The 19553-nt window shown below is 38.0% G+C and overlaps 1 protein-coding gene across 5 annotated transcripts in view; it reads right to left on the bottom strand.

Moving 5' to 3' along the window:
• Positions 1-2685: 2685 nt before the first annotated feature.
• Positions 2686-19553, bottom strand: part of PPIG (peptidylprolyl isomerase G) — a 30367-nt gene continuing 13499 nt past the window's right edge. For 4 of the 5 annotated variants that reach the window (XM_084799454.1, XM_084799456.1, XM_084799457.1 and 1 more), the window contains exons 7-14: positions 19424-19511; positions 18228-18257; positions 18002-18141; positions 11521-11728; positions 9444-9611; positions 7033-7120; positions 4212-4348; positions 2686-4033 (exon numbers count right to left, since the gene is read on the bottom strand). In XM_084799454.1, coding sequence (XP_084655580.1) covers positions 2923-4033; positions 4212-4348; positions 7033-7120; positions 9444-9611; positions 11521-11728; positions 18002-18141; positions 18228-18257; positions 19424-19511 — 1970 coding nt within the window. In that variant the 3' untranslated portion in view covers positions 2686-2922. Of the gene's footprint in view, positions 4034-4211; positions 4349-7032; positions 7121-9443; positions 9612-11520; positions 11729-18001; positions 18142-18227; positions 18258-19419; positions 19512-19553 lie in introns of all 5 variants that reach the window. The other variant, XM_084799458.1, reaches the window with a different exon arrangement.

Below are 19553 nucleotides of genomic sequence, written 5' to 3'. Positions count from 1 at the left end.
CACCTGGCAAAGCCAGTGAGCATCTGGATCACACAGAGGCAAAGAAAGGCCTAGCAGATTAATTCTTGACAAATTCTAAGAGCTCCAATAAAGCAATTTAAAAGAAACAGGTTCTATGATAGCATCAACTGTAAGTCAAAGAATGTTTTAAAACCATCAGTGGTTTCCTTCCTGTCAAAGTCCACTGTGGTATCTGTTCCAAGGTATTCTGATCAGTCTCATCCTCAGTGCACTGTCCATTCCGTACCAGCCACCATGCTTTCTCTAACGAGCTCTTTGTAGCGTCAATTTTTGTAGTAGATAACTTACTCAGAGAAAAAATTCATACAATAATCATTAAAGTCTTACATATTGAAATAATTTCCTCAGCTTTGGAATCAAGCAATAAAAACAAGTGAATGACAATTAACTGTAAATTCAGTATTCCTACAAAGTCTATTTGATGGAAAAATTGAAGTAAGAAACTGTTTTGGGGAAATGATGTCTAAGTAAAAACTAAAAAAATCTACCAGCACAACTACTACAACAAAGACGAGCTTTATGCAATTAGAGAACTGTGAATCTTGGGGTATAAAGTTAATATTGTTGAATAGTTTCTCAAATATTCTTTATATTCTGAAAATAAAATCTAGATGATTGTTTTGTCTCAACTCCTTCTCCCGTATCTGTTCTACTGAAAAAAAAACTAACAAAGCAGGGGCGGGAGGCCTATTAGTGCCCAGCATGGAGCTGCTCTCTGGAGGACAGGAGCAGGAGGACATCATGGGCATTAGCAATTCTCTCCCATGCCGGCTTTTCACTTTTTAAAAGAACTGTAAAGTCCTTGTTTATAATATATATGTTAACAGGTAAAAGCTCTAGGATCAGGGGAGAAAAGTATTTTTACTCAGTATGGATTTTAAAATGTTAGCAGAAATTTCTTAAAGATCAGGTAGCTTGGGATCTATTTTAAAACACAACCAACTGAATTTAAGACATAATCAATTTGTTTAAGACATGTAACAGATTATATATATACTAACTTTTCCCATCAGCAAAAATAATTTGTAAAGAATCCATTGTGGCAAAAAAAAAAAAAAAAAAAAAAAAAAAAAAAATCCATTGTGGCCAGGCTTGGTGGCACACACCTTTAATCCCAGCACTTGGGAGGAGGCAGAGGCAGGTGGATCCCTGTGAATTTGAGACCAGCCTGCTCTACAGAGTGAGTTCCAGGACAGCCAGAGCTATACAGAGAAACCCTGTCTCGAAAAACAACCAAAAAACAAACAAAACAAAAACCCCACAAGAACCCACTGTGGGTATTTGCTTTAGGATATTCCAAACAGCTTTATAATCACTGCACTCTTCATTCTGGACCAGCTACAATGCCAAATACATCTTACTGTAATAATCAATAATGGGAAGTACATCAGGCATCACTTTATTCCATACAGACAGCACTGAGTAGCTACTGGGTTTACCAAGAAGCTACCTTGGTAAGAGTTGACACTATACTGACAAACGGAGTACAAAACTTTCTAAAGGCTACTAGTAACTGGAGTTTGGAAATATTTTTCAAATGAGGCAGGTTTTGTGTTTGCTGGATGTTCAATGATTTATTTAGAAGGCTATTACAGAATAAAAGGCCACACATCACAAAAATAGCAAAAATACAACACACACAATTCTGAATGGATTTTGGCTATGTTCTGTGTTTAACTCTGTAAGGTATCATATTTTGCCACTTCCTATTCTACTTTATATGGCAATGTTATACGTGCCAAGTTAAAATAATGTCAACAGTAAACTGGTCTAAAGCCACCTGAACAGAAAGAAACCAGAATCACAAACATGCTGCAGCCTATCATCGTACACATATAGAAAGATGTATCTTCTTGACATTTCATATTCATAGCTATGAGAATTAGAGAGGTTAGTCCAAGTTTAAAAAAACCCAAACCATGCAGAATTAACACTCAATGTGATACAGGCTAATAGCCAAAATAGGGAAATCTTATTTCCAATACTAGTGCTTTTTAGAATCTGTCTAGCTTTAGAAGGACCTACACAAGTAGTATGCTTTAATGAGAAATGTACTTTTTAAATTGTAGAAAAAAGTAGTAACATGTTCTTAAAAAGCAACAATTTCAGCTCTTTACACCAAAAGCATCAAGGAATTGAAAATTATAGTCTGATCTTCCAAGGTCTAATCTCTGTCCAATGCTGTATAACAGCAACTCAGGCTCAATCAGCACATCAACTGAGAACAGCGCTCATCTCACTTCTATAGCTCATAGAGCAGCATGGACAATATTGAGAAACAAGCTACAGCTGGAACTGTAAAGTGAAGGTATGAAGCACAGGAAAAGTAACAAACATACAAGGAAATGTAAAATCAAGTGATGACTTAAGATCTCATATAAAGATCCTGCTTCTGTGTAATTAAAGAACTTGCTGTAAGCCTATGAATTATAAATGCAAAACAAAGCCCCCAAAAACTATACAAAACTTCTACTGGTGTCTCAAGGGATTTTTATCAAAAGAAACACAAGTGTGTACATAATGTACTGCAACCAACAGTTAAGCTTGTTTCTAAATGGCTAACTAAGCAGAGTAGGGTGCTACTGACTGACTGCTACAACACAAAAATGAATACGTAAGATAGTTTAACATAGCACACAACATTACACCAAAAGTGTTGAGCTGTTTTTTTTTTCATTTCAAGTTTATTAAAACTTTAGCAGTACAAATTATCCAGGTAGCAGATTATCAAAAGATCAACTCAATGAAGTCCACATTTAAAAAAAAAAAAAAAGGAGGGGAGGAAAGGGGGGAAACAAACAAAATAACCTCAAAACAATGAAAACAACAAAAAGGAGATTCAACAGTAGGTCTTGAAAACTTAAAAATTTGAGACAGGAAGGAAATAAGTGTACAACTCACTCATCCGCTTTTGTCTTCATCTGTCCCGGGGCTTGATTCGTGATCACATTTTTTATTTTTGTCATGTACGTGGTCATTTTCTTGACCCTTTGATTTTTGGTTCTCTTTTTCCACTGGTGATCTGGTCTTCTCGTCCTCTTGATTCTTTGATGTGGAGGACTTCAATTCATTGTCCTGACTGCTTTGTTTTGTTTTTGACCCTGGACTTTGATCTCTATCAGCTTTTTTTTCCCTGTTATTATTTGAGCTATTATGATCACGATTTTTAGAGTACATTCTTTTCTCACTTTCAGAATTTTCTTTTCTGTGTGAGCTCTTACTTTCTTGGCTTCTATATTTTTCTTTGTTTCTACTTTGACTCTCTTCTCTCTCTGAGCTTCGGGAATCCCTCCTTCTCCTCCTCCTATCTTTGCTTCTTGACCGGCCGGGTGTTCTTCGATCGCGGCTCCGTGACCTTCCTCTTCTCCTGTACTCCTGTTCTCTGTATCTATGGTACTCCTTGCTCCTGCTGCGATCTCTGTCGTGGCTTCTAGACCGCGCTCTTCTGCTCCTGTCCCTGCTTCTGCTTCTTTCCCTTGTCCTACTGTTGTAACTGTGCTTACTTTTAGTCAGATCACGTTCTCTACTCCTAGACTGTGCGCGTCTATCCTTCTCTTTACTTTTGCTGTGATCATGCTCATTACTTTTTGATTCTACCTGTTTAGAATTCTCTTTGCTTCTGCTCCTTTCCTGATCCTTCCCTTTAGAATCCAACGGTTTTTCCTTTTCTTTAGTAGTCTCATGATCCCTTTCTTTACTTCTTGACCTCATCCTCTTGTCTTCATGTCTGTTATGTTTTGAATCTCTTTCCTTACTCTTGGATCTCTCTTTGCTCTTACTCCTACTTTTGGATTTGCCCCTTTTCTTCACTTTGTTTTTATTATATTTATCATCTTTTTCTGAATTTTTTCTGATGTCTCTCTCTTTGCTTTCAGATTTATGGTCTTTAACTTTCTTTTCTTTTTCTATTTTTCGGTTTGGACTCTCAGACATGTGTCTGTGATCTGTTATTTTTTTCTCTTTTACTCTCACTGGGCTCCTTTGATTTTCTTTTATTTCATTTAACTCACTCCTAAAAAATAAAGGAAGAAAAGATATTTGGAAAGATTATTAGGAAAAGAACAGCATAATTAAGCTATAATGCTACTGGTTTTTGTAAGGTATACAGAAATAAACTGGCTCCTAATAAAGTAATTGAGCACAACAGTAAAAAAAAAAATCACTAATTTAAAATAATAAGTAAATCTTACTTATCCCCCTTGATCCATCTTTCACCACTTGACACCCTCATTCTTTGTGCTCTCTGCATCTCTTGTCTCCAATGTGGAGGAGTCTCACTTCGTCTGAAACGATCCCTTGATCTGGATCTGGAAGGAGTTCGATAACGCTTAAGAGAATAAAAGGGGGAAAAAGAGCATATAAAAATTTAAAAGCAATACCATAGCTAAGACACATACTAATTTCTATGTTGAAATAAAATCAAAGAGGTTTCTATGCTTTTGGAAATTGCTAAAATTAGGGATGAGGTAAGAATGTGTGCTTAGCATACATCAAACTTTAGCTTTCAGGTAGAACATGGGCAGAGAACCTTGTAATAGTCTCACCTTAAATTCCAAGTAAGAAATATTACCCACAGCAACTTCGGCTTTTCACATCTTGCTAGGAATAGTCCCGCTTACCTGGGACTACAGTATTTTGTATATTAACTACTACAACTTCTCAAGCTCTTATTTTAATGTGGCATATACATCACCTTCTAAGGCAAATATCATGAGAAGTAGAATGAACACACAGAAGCGTTGTTCAACCAAAACTTACTCAGGTCACCGGAGCTACATCTCCAGCCCAGTTTTCATTGACTAACTACTGTTAAACACATCATATGCCTTTTCCACTTCTGTCCCTCATGATCATACAGTAGAATCACTGAGACACATAAAACATGTTACTTCCATAGCTTCTTATACTTATGATGATTATTCCCTAATTTTAATTAATTAATTAATTAATTAATTAATTAATTAATTAATTTATTTCTTGTCAGGGTTTCTCTGTGTAGCCTTGGCTGTCCTGGACTCACTTTATAGACCAGGCTGGCCTTGAACTCACAGCAAACCTCCTGCCTCTGCCTCCCGAGAGCTGGGATTAAAGGAGTGTGACACCACCGCCTGCCTTAGTTTTAATTTCTTTCTCACTCTTTTTATTATTTATTTATTTATTATATGTACAGTGCTCTGTCTGCATGTACACCTGCAGGCCAGAAGAGGGCATCAGATCATATTATAGATGGTTATGAGCTGCCATGTGGTTACTGGGAATTGAACCCAGGACCTCTTGAAGAGCAGTCAGGGCTTTTAACCACTGAGCCATCTCTCCAGCCCCAATTTTAATTTCTAAAAGCAACAGTATTGATATATATAACTCACATGAACAAAAGCTCTTTAGGGTCTGCAATCATTTAAGGTTTAAGTTTAAACCTGTACAAGTTTGGAAGCCATTCATATTTGAGAAAGCATTGAGTAAAGTTTTATAGAAACAGATACATTTGATAGTGGGGAGACACAAATGGCAGGAGTTGACATAAGTAAGTTGTCTAAGCTGGGGGGTGGTAGTACACGCCTTTAATCCCAGCATTTGGTAGGCAGAGGCAGGTGGACCGCTGTGAGTTCGAGGCCAGCTCTACTAAGCAAGTCCAGGACAGTCAAGGCTACAGAAAGAAACCCTGTTTGGAAAAACACAAACAAACAAACAAATTTAAAAAGTATAAAATTTAAAGAGAATACAAATTATTATTGGCCTTAGGGTCAAATAGTACATGGGTGGTGGAAGTAGTCACCATGAGCAACAGCCTAAAGAGACATGAGATCTTAAGATCTTAAGAGGAAGTGTTTATGCTGAGCTTTTGTGTTTTGTTTTGTTTTTCTTTTTCCTTTTTTTTTTTTTTTCCCTTTTTGGAGACAGGGTCTCTCTGTGTAGCCTTGGCTGTCCTGGACTTGCTTTGTAGAGCAGGCTGGCCTTGAACTCACAGTGATCCACCTGCCTCTGCCTCCCAAATGCTGGGTTTAAAAGCATGCACCACCATGCCCGGCTTTATCCTGAGCTTTCTTGATGGTAAGAGGGAAGTGCTTGTTAGCCATATAAACCTTTGGTGCCAAGAGCAGATGGAACTGTGAATTGTCAGCCACTCCTAAGAGTAAAAAGCCTATCCAAGGCATCTGTGCAATTTAAAATGAACTGCAGCCTGGTCACTAATTTATAAAGGTCATGTATAGAATGCAAAATAGTAGTAGTCTATGTTTAAGACAGACTGTCTTGAGAGATAGGAAAAGATAAGATGAAGGCAAGAGAGAGAATATTGTAAGGATAGACATTAAGTAAATGACTGAAAGGATTCAATGGATTTTCTAACTTGGAACCAACCAGACAAAAGTGCTGTTTTCAGTGGACTGCAGAAAGCAGAAGAAAAACCAAGTAAGAAACAAAGAACTAAGATATAAACTATAGCTAGGATTCTTTTAAAAAAGTTTTGAAAGAAGTTACTTAAATTCTGATTGGAAAATTTAGTGAAAAAACATTACTTTTTATTTAGTTTTTTGTAAGAATAGAGATATGAAGTGTAGAAATTATCAAAAGACTTCAATACCCTTTATGTTCTGATCTGATTTTAATGTTTAACATTCATTTCTGGAATAGGGTTTCATGCTACAGCCTAAGCTGGCCTGAAACTCAAAACAGTCTTATTGCCTTAGTCTCCTGAGGTATGAACCACAACACCATCCCAATCCCATTTTAAAGTCTGCAAATATATAGTCTATTTTCAATTTAGAAGTACCAAGACATAGAAATTACCATAAGAGAGGGATGTATAAATTAAAACATGCATGTCCTGTACATTTTAAACTACTTAAATAGCAGAATGACAGCTTTTCTCCTTGTAGTACTGGGGATTAGGAGTTCAGGACATGCTCATGTTCTGCAAGCACTCTACCGCTGAGCCACACCAGCACTCTGAACTCTTTCGGAAGGACGAATGTAGTATTAGTTAAACATTTCTGACAAACAATCACCTACCCTTGGTCCTCTTCCTTTAATTTTCCTGCCAGATCTAGTAACTAAGAACCGCCGCTGGTATGAAGGAGGCTGGGAGTTGGGAGGATTACTAGAAGCAAGCAAAGGGAAAATTTAAACACATCACTTTTGTAACTGAAAGCATAGTTTTACTAATCTAAATGAGTGAACTTACATTTCTTTACATAATTGGGTGTTGTTGACCCAAAACGCTATCGGATCCCAGTAGGCATTACTGCCTATGGCTGTACCACCCTGAAAGTGATTGATCTTGGAAAGAAATACTTATTAGTAAGGAGAAGCTAATTTGGTAGTGCTAAGGAACCCAAAATATAATATAGCCCAGAGGGGCTTCAAAAGAGAGAGGAAAATAAGACTACTGTATTCCAAAATGCCTTATAATCCCTATGAACAGCTGTGCATTAGTAAGAGATTTATGGCAAAACTAAGCAATGCAAGTTAGGCAGAGACAAACTGGTCTGAGTGAGACAAATACTACTCACGATATGTGTCCACCATGAAACTTTAAAAATTATACATAAAATTAGCTCATTAATAACATCCATGTATAAGTGATATTTGAAAAGTTGGACTTTAGTAGTTCAAATAGTTTTTAGTCTTTTTATCCTTAAAAACATTGTCTTCTGAGCCGGGCGTGGTGGTGCACGCCTATAATCCCAGCACTCGGGAGGCAGAGGCAGGCGGATCACTGTGAGTTCGAAGCCAACCTGGTCTACAAAGCGGGTCAAGGACAGGCAAGGCTACACAGAGAAACCCTGTCTCGAAAAACAAAAAACAAAAAAATTTTTTTTCTTCTGGGCTGGAGAGATGGCTCAGAGGTTAAGAGCACTGGCTGCTCTTCAGAGGTCCTGAGTTCAGTTCCCTGCACCCATATGGTGGCTCACAACCATCTATAGTGATTTCTGGTGAGTAGGTGTATATCTAGGCAGAACACTGTATACATAATAAATAAATCTTAAAACAAAAACAAAATTCTCTTCCAAACTAGTAGACAATCAAAATTATTCCAGTTTCAAAGCTTTCTACTTTTATTTTCATGTACTATTTAAAAATTTCTCATCATGACTAAGATTTCTTTTTCTTTTTTTTTTCTTCCTGAGACAGGGTTTCTGTGTGTAGCTTTGGGCTGTCCTGGACTTGCTCTGTAGACCAGGCTGGCCTCGAACTCACAGCCATCCACCTGCCTCTGCCTCCCGAGTGCTGGGATTAAAGGCATATGCCATCATGCCCGGCTAAGATTTCAATTTTTAAAACTTTTACATATTATTTAAATGACTCATAAAAACAATAAAATCTGTAACATTAATAAAGTAAATTTATGAAGAAAAATATTCAAAGTTACTGAACATCCTAAGTGTCATTTCAGTGTAGAGTCAGGTTAAAAGACTTTCTTCCCCTTTATACAAATTTATATAGCAAGGTTCATTTTTTTTGGGGGGGGGTGTCTGCTCACGAATGCACGAGTATGTATGTAAGTGCAGGTGCACCTATTGGTGTGGGTAGGTCTCAGGTCAACCTTGGGTGTCATTTCTTTGGAGCCATCCATCTTGTTTTTGAAATAGGATCTCTAATTGGCCTGGTGTTCACTAGGTAGGCTAAGCTCATCAGTAAGCAAGCCCAAGGATTCACCCATCTTTACCTCCCCAGATCAGGAATCACAAGCATGCCACTGCACCCAGCTTTTTTACTAAGGTTTCAGTGATGAAACTAAGACTCTCATGCTTGGACAACTTATAGGAGTTAATCCTCTCCTTAAACTATAAGGGTCCAGTGGAAAATACACACATTCACATATCAGGAGGACCTTTACTGATTAGGAACCTATTTTCTGGTATAGGAGGGATCGTGCACTCATATACATAGACGTACACATGTACACAATGCATATATCCACGTGCATACATATAATAAAAATAGCAAAATAAACCACTTAATAAATTGTATGAGCACGGCACATGCTTGTAATCCCAGCACTTGGGGAGGCAGAGAGGCAGACGGACTGCTCTGAGTTTGAGGCCAGCCTGGTCTGCAAAGCAAGTATAGGACAGCCAAGGCTACATAGGAAACCTTGTCCTGGAAAACCAAAAAGTATGAGCAACATACCAAAATATCATCTTGTTTTATTGGTTTAACACTATCTCATTAATACCATATTACTTATATTTCAGAACTTATTTCCTCAAAATCTGCTAGGAACTGAAATCATTTAGTCATTTATGTATGTTTAGCAAAACAAAGAAACAAAAAACAAAACCATCTCGCTTGCATTTTTTTTAAGCTAATTGAAAGAGGATTTCATTGGAATAAGGTCAGAAGTTTAATACTGTTTAAAAAAATGGCTCAAAAAGAAAACTTGTATGTAACAGTACTATAAGATACACACTTCCACATACCATTCTCTTTCTCTTTCTCTCTCTCTGTTTTTCCTTTCCTTGTCATCGGCTTTAGGAGGACTTTTTCTCATTAGGAATCTATTTTCTGGTATAGGAGGGATCTCTTCTGGGCGGACGGTAGACTGGGGCTGTGTATCAAGATTTTCTGCTTCACTTTCACTAGATGGGCTTAACAGGTAAAATCAAAGTAAGTTACACTTGGCTGTTATGGACCTACCTGAAATCTCCCATTGTTACTTCTTTTCTGTTTAAATTACATCTTCAGCTAGTGAGTGCACACCCATGCATGGCATGGTACAGAGAACAACCTGCAGGAATCAGCTCTCCCCTTTCAGGGTACTTTCAGGTCAGTAGGCTCGGTGGCAGGTGCCTTTACATGCGGACTCATCTCATCAGGCCAGCACTTTTAAAATATCAAAATACATATACCAACCTGTCCTTTTCAAAGATGTGATCATGTAAAAAATCTCCCTCTATTCCTCCTGACGAACCAGTCAACTCAACCAAACTCAAACCCATTTGTTACCAAACTCAAAAATACTTTTTCTGAGCCAGGTTTTTTTTATCCCAGTTCTCAGGAGGCAGAGGCAGGTGGATCACTGTGAGCTCGAAGCCAGCCTGGTCTACAAAGCAAGTCCAGGACAACCAGGCTACACAGAGAAACCCTGTCTGGAAAAACCAAACCAAATCAAATCAAACAAAACAAACCCCCCCAAACCAAAAACTGAACAGGATGGGACTAGAGAGATGGCTCAGAGGACACAGGTTCAATAGGCAGCACCCATACGGCAGCTCACACGCATTTCAATTCTAATTTCAGGGGATCTGATGCCCTCTTCTTACTTCCATGGGTATAGGGTGCAAACACCTATGCACATACAAATAACATTTTATACAAGACAACTACAGGCTAAAGAAATTAGCTGCCTTTGAGGTAATAGAGAACTAAGATTTAATATAAACACATTTTAAACAAAACACAAAATAGTGACTGAATCATGCTTTTAATTCATATACTGCTATAGGAGAAAAAGCGATATAAAGGGACCTATATATGTACTGCTACAAAGAAAGGAACATAAATGTTGTTTTGTTGTAATTCAACTGTATTTCACAAATTTCTTCAAAATAAAATATCCAAACCTGGAGTCATGTTGTGCATCTGAAATCATTGCTACTTGGGAGGATGTGGTCTAAGAATTTCCTCTGAGATTAAAATAAAATATTCCATCCTGTAGGAAGCTCCTTAAGCAAGAAAGTAACCAACTCAAAACAACTTTAGTAAGTCCCTGAAACTGACAAGATTGACTAGGCTCCCCTCCAAGAGTAAGCAGAGCCATGCTGCAAAGAATACTCTCAGACAAGGCAAACTGCCAAAGAAGATCCTCAGACCAGACCAGCTGTCTAGAAAAAGCAGAAACTGAGCGGCCTGGAAAGCCCACCCCTACCTGTTGAGCTGCCTGCAGGGTGTGCAGCGTGCTTCAGGGTCCTAACTTTGTAAACTGTGACCTATGCTGGGGTGGGCTCTGGTGGGGTGGCTGTCTCCTGTAAGTCACTGACTGGTTCACCAAGCTGGACTTTGGTGGTATTCATACTTTGGTCTATCCAGGTTTTCCTATCTGGGGCAAGTAGACATGAGTCTTGCATCTCCCCAAGAAAAAAGTTTTGTCATACAACAGAGGATAAGGCAGAAAAATTATGAATTTGAGGCCAGCCTGGGGAACTGGGAATGCCTTAATAAAACTAAAACTAAAGGTCCTATAACATATTATAACTAAAGCACCATTTCATTGAGAGAACATAAAACTGAGAGAGCTTTTGTTGCAGGATATCATGACACTGTTATAAAGCCTTTCTATTTTAGCCGGGCATGGTGGTGAATGCCTTTAAAACCAGCACTTGGGAGGCAGAGGCAGGCAGATCTCTGAGTTCGAGGCCAGCCTGGTCTACACAGTGAGTCCAGGACAGCCAAGGCTACATAGAAAAACTCTGCCTTGAAAAATCAATCAAACACCCAAAATAGTTAAAAAAAAGAAAAGAAAAGAAAAGAAAAGTAGACAACACTAGTATTAAAGACCTTTTCTTGCTTTTCTTTCGCTTCTTCTTCTCCTTCTTATGTTTTCGGGAGTTTTTCCTATGTTTCTTTTTCCTTTTTCTAGATTTTTCTTCAGAAGCGCTTTCTGAATCAGAAGAATCAGAGGAGGACTGAGAATCACTTGAGCTATCTGAATCACTGGATGACGACGATGATGATGACTTATGCCTTTTCTTTTCTTCTTTCTTAACTTTAACACAGAAAGACTCCACTCAGTAATTTTCAGGCAAACTTATTAAGTAAAAAATCAATTTTTTCTATAGATTTTTATTTATTAATATCCAGTATTAGATATTTTGTTCATTCAGTCATCTCAACTTAGAGCGTGCAAAACAGTCAGGACTCAGGGTTAGATCTGTATTTCCCGATATATGAGCGACTTTCTATTAAGCCCAAGTACTCTGAAAATAAGCAAGCTTCAAATCCTAAACCAAGTTAATTATGAGAAACATTTGAATAGAAAAATTTTAAGCACAGAATAACATCTAAGATTCCAGAGCTTCTAATGTTACAGTTTTTCATTTCTCCTCCTGTTGTCAAGACTGAAGGTATAACCAGAAAAACATCACTGTGTCTACACGGGAAACAACATTTTATTGGCACTGAGTTTAAAGATCCATGACTGAGCATTCATCTAATGATTAGGAACGCAGCTTTAATTGAAGCACAATCTCATAACCAGAAGTTTTTTTAATCAATAGTAACTATGCTCAAAAGTCTCTACAAAAAAGCCTCAAGTTGAAAATTTATTTTGAGTTAAGAAATCATTATTTTCTTTTGAGATAGTGTGTCATTCTATAGACCAGGCTGGCCTCAAACTCAGAGATCACCTGCCTCTGCCTCCTGGAGTATTGGGATTAAATGTATGCACCACTATGCCTGGCTAAGCAATCAAAACATTTGTTTGTTTGTTTTTGTTTTTCGAAACAGGGTTTCTCTGTGTATCCCTGGCTGTCCTGGACTCCCTTTGTAGACCATGTGAAGGAACTAGCCCTCCCTCCTTAAGGACCTCCATTAAGGCCAAAGTCTGTAAATCTCTTCTGCTTGGAGAGTCCAGCTTGAACCAAGGACAGCGAGTTTGTGTTACAGCTTGTGTTTAAAATTTTCACTTTCCCAAGAATGTACTTACCCCTCCCAAGTAAGAAAGTTCCTAACGCCCTGTGACTGCTTCAACCAATCACATACTATAAAACTCATTTCTTTTTCTAAAACTTATAAAAGGCCTATGCCTCTGCTTCTCAGGGTCTGCAGCTCGAAAGAGCCTGGCACACCCAATCACGTCAGCTCAATAAATTCCTATGGATTTACATTGACAACGGACTCCATCTCTCAGTGGGGACTCCAGAAATAGACTAGAGATCTCTCTAAAGGTCTCAGTCTTACACAGGCTAGTCTTGAACTCACAGAGATCTGCCTGCTTCTGCCTCCCTGAGTTCTGGGATTACAGGCGTGCACCACCGCGACTGGCTGACAATCAATTTTTAAAGAATTGTTTGTTATTACTATCATGTGCTATGATGTGTACAACATGGTCAGAGGACAGTTTTACAGAGTTCCACTTTTAGGTAGGCTTGGGGACCGAACTGAGGTCATCTAAAACTTGGAAGCTTTAAAGAACATGTTAACATTAGTAAAATCATCACACATACTGCATGTGAATTTTTCAATAGGTAGAATTTAAACTCATTGAAAGCTGTGCTACCTCAAAGCAGGAGAGGTTTGAAAAGGCCAAAACTGGGTCAGCATACACATACAGAAAAAGGAATTTCAATAAATTAGCAAACAGGTGCTGGGCACGGTGGTGCATGCCTTTAATTCCAGCACTTGGGAGGCAGAGGCAGCTGGCTTGCTGTGAGTTTGAGGCCAGCCTGGTCTACAAAGCAAGTCTAGGACAGCCAATGCTACACAGAGAAACCTTGTCTCAACAAAACAAAAACACAAAAAGAGAGCCAGGTACAGTGGCACACACCTTTAATCCCAGCACTCGGGAGGTAGAGTCATGCAGATCTCTGTGAGTTTGGGGCCAGCCTGGTCTACAAAGCAAGTTCAGGACAGCCAAAGCTAAACAAGGAACCCTATCTTGAAAAGCTAAAACAAACAATTTTTTCAATGTTCAAACCTTATCTGAGTCCAGATTCAAACAACAGCAAAATTACTAACATTAACAATTTGAAATCTAGGGCTGGAGAGATGGCTCAGTGGTTAAGAGGTTAAGAGCATTCTGCTCCTCTAGAGGTCCTGAGTTCAATTCCTAGAACTACATTAGCTCATAACCATCTATAATGGGATCTGATGTCCTCTTCTGGCAAGCAGGTGTACATATAAAAAAAAAATCTTTAAAAACAAAGCAAAACAAAGAAAACTAGTAAAGTATGATTTAGAGATGGAGCCAGTGAGCTGGCAAGCAGCCTTCTTCTATGGTTCCTGCCTTTCTTCTATGATGGGGTTGTGACCTGAAAATGGAAGCTCAATAAACCTTAAAAAACAATTAGAAATTTAAACACTGCTAAATTTATGATGAATATGGCACAGGCTATCTTTTAAAAGTCATCTCTTAGGAGAAAAAAATAAAACATCTGTTGATAAAATGTCTATCTGGAGGGCCGAAGAGATGGTTCACTGGTTAAGAATACTGGCTTCTCTTCCTGAGGACCCAAGTTCAATCCTAGGTACCCATATGACAGGCCACAACTGTCTATAACTTCAGTTCCAGGGGATCTGACACCCTCACACAAATGCCTATGAATCTGAGTCTAGCCTGGCAATACAGCCAAACCCTTTCTTAAAAGTCAAGGTGATGAGAGGGAGAAATAGCTTAGAGTAGGTAAAACTAGGCTGGCCATGAGTTAACTGTTGAAGTTGGGTGATGAATATGCTTATTATATATATGTGTGTAAGTTAATATTCTGTAATAATGTAACTCAACAAGGTTAAAGGAGAAGAAATCTGTATTTTTTACTCTTTATTGGCTTCCTTGTTCCAGGACCTGGTATTAAGACTCAGTATCTATTGGATCATATTAAATCCAAAATAAAAAAGCGTATTACTGAAGTTACTATATCCTTGACCAAGAACCTTGACCAGTGACCATGGTTCATTGTCACTTTGCAATGATGAAGACATGTCAACTGTATTAGCATAAGGGAAGAAAGTATAAAAGCTGAAGAGACCCCTACAACAAAACATTCTTACCTAGTCCTCTTCCTCTAAATCATAACCATATCAAATACAAGGGGCTTGGGGCATATGCAAGTTACGTATAGAAATCATGAGATCTCCAAAAGGCAACTGTTATACCAGCCATGCTATTTTATGACCTGTATCCTTTCTCAAAGCTTGGTCACCTTAGGCTAAATGAAGCCCAGACTGTTTCATGAATCCAATTATTAGTCTGAACCTAAGGCCATTACAGTGGGTAAAACAGAGCGGGTGTGAAGACACAAAACCTGAAAAAATCTACTTACGTATACCTGTAATAACCAAAAACGAGATGGGCAAAAGGTGGGGAATATTCAATGTTCATGAAAGAAAATTAATTCACAATGAAGGTAAGTCAAAGAAATACTGGATCTCTTTATTTTCTAAGCAAAGTGAAAATAATAATATATCTAAGAAAGTAATTTGAATTTATCAAATACTTTATCCCATGATTAAGAAACTTGCCTTGAGCTGGGAATGGTGGTACACGCCTGTAATCCCAGCACACAGAAGGCAGAGGTAGGTGGATCTCTGTGAGTTTGACGCCAGCCTTGTTTACAAAATGAGTTCAGGACAATCAGGGTTACACAGAGAAACTCTGTTTTGAAACCCCCACCCCCAAACCCAATATACCATAGCTGATTTTGTTTAGTACAGTATGCGTGAACACTTGCTACAGTGCATGTCGAAAGTCATCAAGTCAGGTCTCTCTCCTTATTTACACAGTTTCCCGTACTGATTTCAGGCTGCCAGGTTTGTGTGTTTGCTAAGCCCCCATGTTGGCCCAGAAGCTGCCTTTTACAAGCTCATTCTTCCTACCAAGTTTATGAATTATATCTTAAATGGCTATTATTTTTATACACTTGCTTTTGAAGAAAACCAGAAAGAAACCAAGATTTTTTTTTATAGTAACAGAATTTGTTCAATTTTTAGATATTAACTATAAAAAGAAAATAAGTTGTTTTATTTAGGAAAAGTACCTTGGAATTGATCTTTTTAAAAAGTCCCTTCTTCTTCAAGTTCATCAATGTTATTTTGAATGAAATTTAACTGATAGGCCCTTTTCTTTTCTTTTTTTTTTTTTTTTTTTTTTTTTTTTTTGTTTTTTTGAGAGGTTTCTCTGTGTAGCCCTGGCTTCCTGGACTTTGTAGACCAGGCTGACCTCAAGCTCACAGCGATCCACCTGCCTCTGCCTCTCGAGTACTGGGATTAAAGGGGTGTGCCAACACACCGAGTTCTGCTATGCCCTTTTCATACCAATCTTTTTCTGTGGAGGAAGCGGGTGCTTGAGGGGACTGAGAAATGTCAGCTGAAGAACACAGGAGTAATCAGCAAAAAACAAAGACGTTATAACATTAATATTGTTCCAGTAGATAGTAGCTAAGTTTCAAATTCTGTGTTAGCCAAAGTTTAAAAACATGACTAAGGCATATGATGAATACAACTAAAATATAATCCTTATGTTAACCAATACATTAAATGAGCAGTATACAGATATGTATTAAATACAACGCCATATACTAAAGATGATATATTAGAATACATTGAAAAGTTCTGGCTGGGCATGGTAGTGCACGCCTTCAATCCCAGCACTTGGGAGGCAGAGGCAGGTGGACCACTGTGAGTTTGAGGACAGCCTGGTCTACTAAGTGAGTCCAGGACAGCGAAGGCTACACAGAGAAATCCTGTCTCGAAAAATCAAAACCAAACCAAATCAAAACAACAAAAAAGAAAACTTCTAGAAGAAACTTAGATGGGAACTCTATCCTTACAGAGCTTACACTCTATTTCAGATAATAAGGTCAATAGCAAACAGTTATAACGACAGGTTCATATACATTCTGACTGTAAAAATGCCTATCTTGAAATTAAATTAGCTAATAAGAATAAAAGTAATGGCTGGAGAGATGGCTCAGCAGATAAGAGCACTGTCTGCTTCTCCAGTGGTCCCGAGTTCAATTTCTAGCAACCACATGGTGGCTCACAACCATCTATATTGGGATCTGATGCCCTCTTCTGGCCTGCAGGCCCACGTGCGGATATAGCACTCATAAATAAATAAATAAGTAAAATCTTAAACAAAATAAAAGGAAAGTAGAAAGATTTGGGAGAGGTACAATCAGTTTTGCTGTAATGCAACATACATGTTCCTTTTATAAAGCACAACATCAAGAACAACTCAGAACAAAATGGCTTTGGTGTGGAAAACAGGGAGAATGAGGGCAGGAAGATAACAAATTTGAGGCCAGCCTGACTCAGAGTTAGCAAAGATAGTCTCAAAAATCAATCCTGGCAATCAGGAGGGCAGAGCAGGTGGATTTCAATGCCAGTGTGATCTACAGAGCAAGTTCTAGGCCAGCTGGGACTACACAGAGAAGCCTGGCCTCAAAAAAGAAACTAACAACAACAACAAAAAAAAGTCTACAGGAAAATATCAGGAGCACTCAAAACCTTCATTGGTGACATTTTAAAAAAGAAAACAAAAGTGGTCATTCAATCTATCTACTCAATTATTAACAAGTAAAAAATAAGTCTAATGACACTGAAAAACACCAGGAGTTTGCTCATGAAATTATTAAAAGTATTATGATATACTTTTTGTATATGTCTATAAAGGCATCCAGCCAAATAAGGGTTTCTGTGTTTTCTTAGTATGCAAACAAGATTATGCATAAGCAAAACTTTCTAACACATCAATTAAACTGTAATAAATACATGCTTTCAAAATAAGCATTCTAGCAGATGACCTATATTAGAATTTGAAACAGAGGTTGATTGAGCAGGGTGTGTTGATGTACACCTTTCACCTCAGCACTTGGGAGACAGAGGCACATGCATGTGCATGTGTGTTGAGTTTATGTGTAGTTCTCTGTGAAATACAGGACAGCCAGGGCTACACAGAAAGACCTTGTCTCCCCAACTTGCCTCCCCCAAAAAGAGGTTGAAGAAAGTAGTAGAGAATAATTATCTGCAGAGCACTATAAAATACTAAACATTGTGTAAAGGTCTTTATAGGTTTAATTTACTTGTTGTATACTGTACATGGCTTCTGAGGAACCATAACTAAGGTTGTGCTCTGACACAGACACATAACTTGCAGGAGCATATATACACACAAATTAGAAAAAAAATAACAACATAAAATAGATCTTAACCCACAAAACCCTCATGTTTATATACTTTACTAGGAATTTCTGCCAATGAGGACTTAAAATCTCTCTGCTTAATTGGGCAAGAATTCCCTAAAATCTGTACTCATGCTTACCTTTAGATTTCGGAATCAGCTCTCCACAGCTGAGTATCCGTACCTCGGCAAATGGTTTGCTAGCAGCATCTGTTTTCTGGTTTTCAATCTCTCTCACAACTTCCTGACCAGAGATGACTTGCCCAAAAACAACATGATGCCTAAAGTTCAAATAAAGACGACTAAATAAAAGCTTCTTACTTTAGTAGCAACAAAGTGTACTTTAAGATATTAAAATAAACTTTACCCATCTAAATGAGGAGTTGGTTTCGTTGTGCTTTTCGAAGTCATCAGAAAAAAGAATAAAAACAAAGAGAAAAACAAAGTTAGCATCTCAAAAGAAAATGAGTGCATTTGAAAATAAATCACCTGCTACTCCTACACAGCAGAGCTTCATTATGAGCGCAGAAGGCTTCCCATACAATCAAAAAACAACGCTTGCTCTGAATATATAATCAATACCTACTCACTACTGAAAACCTGCAGGTAGTTGACATTTAGTATTATAGCTATCCATGTGTATTTCTACTTGTAACTGTTTTTGTTGTTGTTTTTTCAAGACAAGGTTTCTCTATGTATCATTGGGTATCCTAGACTAGCTTTGTAGACCAGGCTGACCTCAAACTCAGAGATCCGCCTGCCTTAATTTCACATATTTTAAAAATTAACTACCAACGTGTAATTATAGGTACTTCTGCATGAAAAGCCAAGTTCCAGACTTCTCTCGAACATATGAAAATTATGGTACTTAGCACATGACCAGTATTTAGTGTTCCTGTTTTCTCCAACACAAGTATTAATAGCTGAGATTCCATATTCCAGCAGGCTATGTTACCTGCCTTTACTAGGCTTTTGAGCTTGTTATCTGTGATATAAGGTAAGTTTTCATGTTGAAAAGAAGTTGAATTAAACTGGGTCAATTCAAATAAGAACATGATGGTACATGTACCAGGGAAGCTAAGATGGAGGACAGCTTCAACCCAGAAGTTCAAAGAGCCTGGGCAAGAGACCCTTCAAACCAAACTCACATGAACCTAAAGTAAGCCCTTTTTGTTCATTTTTTCCCCCAAGCATTCCCGCCCTCCTTTTTTTATTCCCAAGGTCAATCCTAACTATGTAGTTAGAAGTGTGCCCCTTGGTTACGTAGAGACATACTGGTAGATAAAATCTCTCACAAGCTATTAGTGCTTGGTGTACAAGCCTGAGTTTGATTTCTATAAATTACATGGAAAGCTAGATACATTCCTGAGTTTGTCTCCTGACAAAGGAAATGCCTTTAAGCCATCTCTCTTCTGTTCTCAGCAAGCTCTATCATCTGAGACCTTGAGTAACTCATTCTACCATCCCCTTTAGTAATTGTTTCACCTCTCATAATTTTACAATCTCTTTTTCTCTTGTAGAATGGGGAATGTTAGAAGGATATTTTAGACCTTAAATACATACATGAAGAACTGAGAGCCATTTGTATCCTTCCCTCTGTTGGCCATTGATAAGAGAAATTCTTTGTTGTGTTTAACAGCAAAACTCTCATCTATATAAAGGGAAGAAATTTCTTGAGTTACGTTAGAAATAT

The sequence above is a fragment of the Acomys minous genome (assembly GCF_964271855.1).
Source record: "Acomys minous genome assembly, chromosome: 10".
Taxonomy (NCBI): Eukaryota; Metazoa; Chordata; class Mammalia; order Rodentia; family Muridae; genus Acomys; species Acomys minous.
This window is presented reverse-complemented; position numbering and strand designations above follow the sequence as displayed.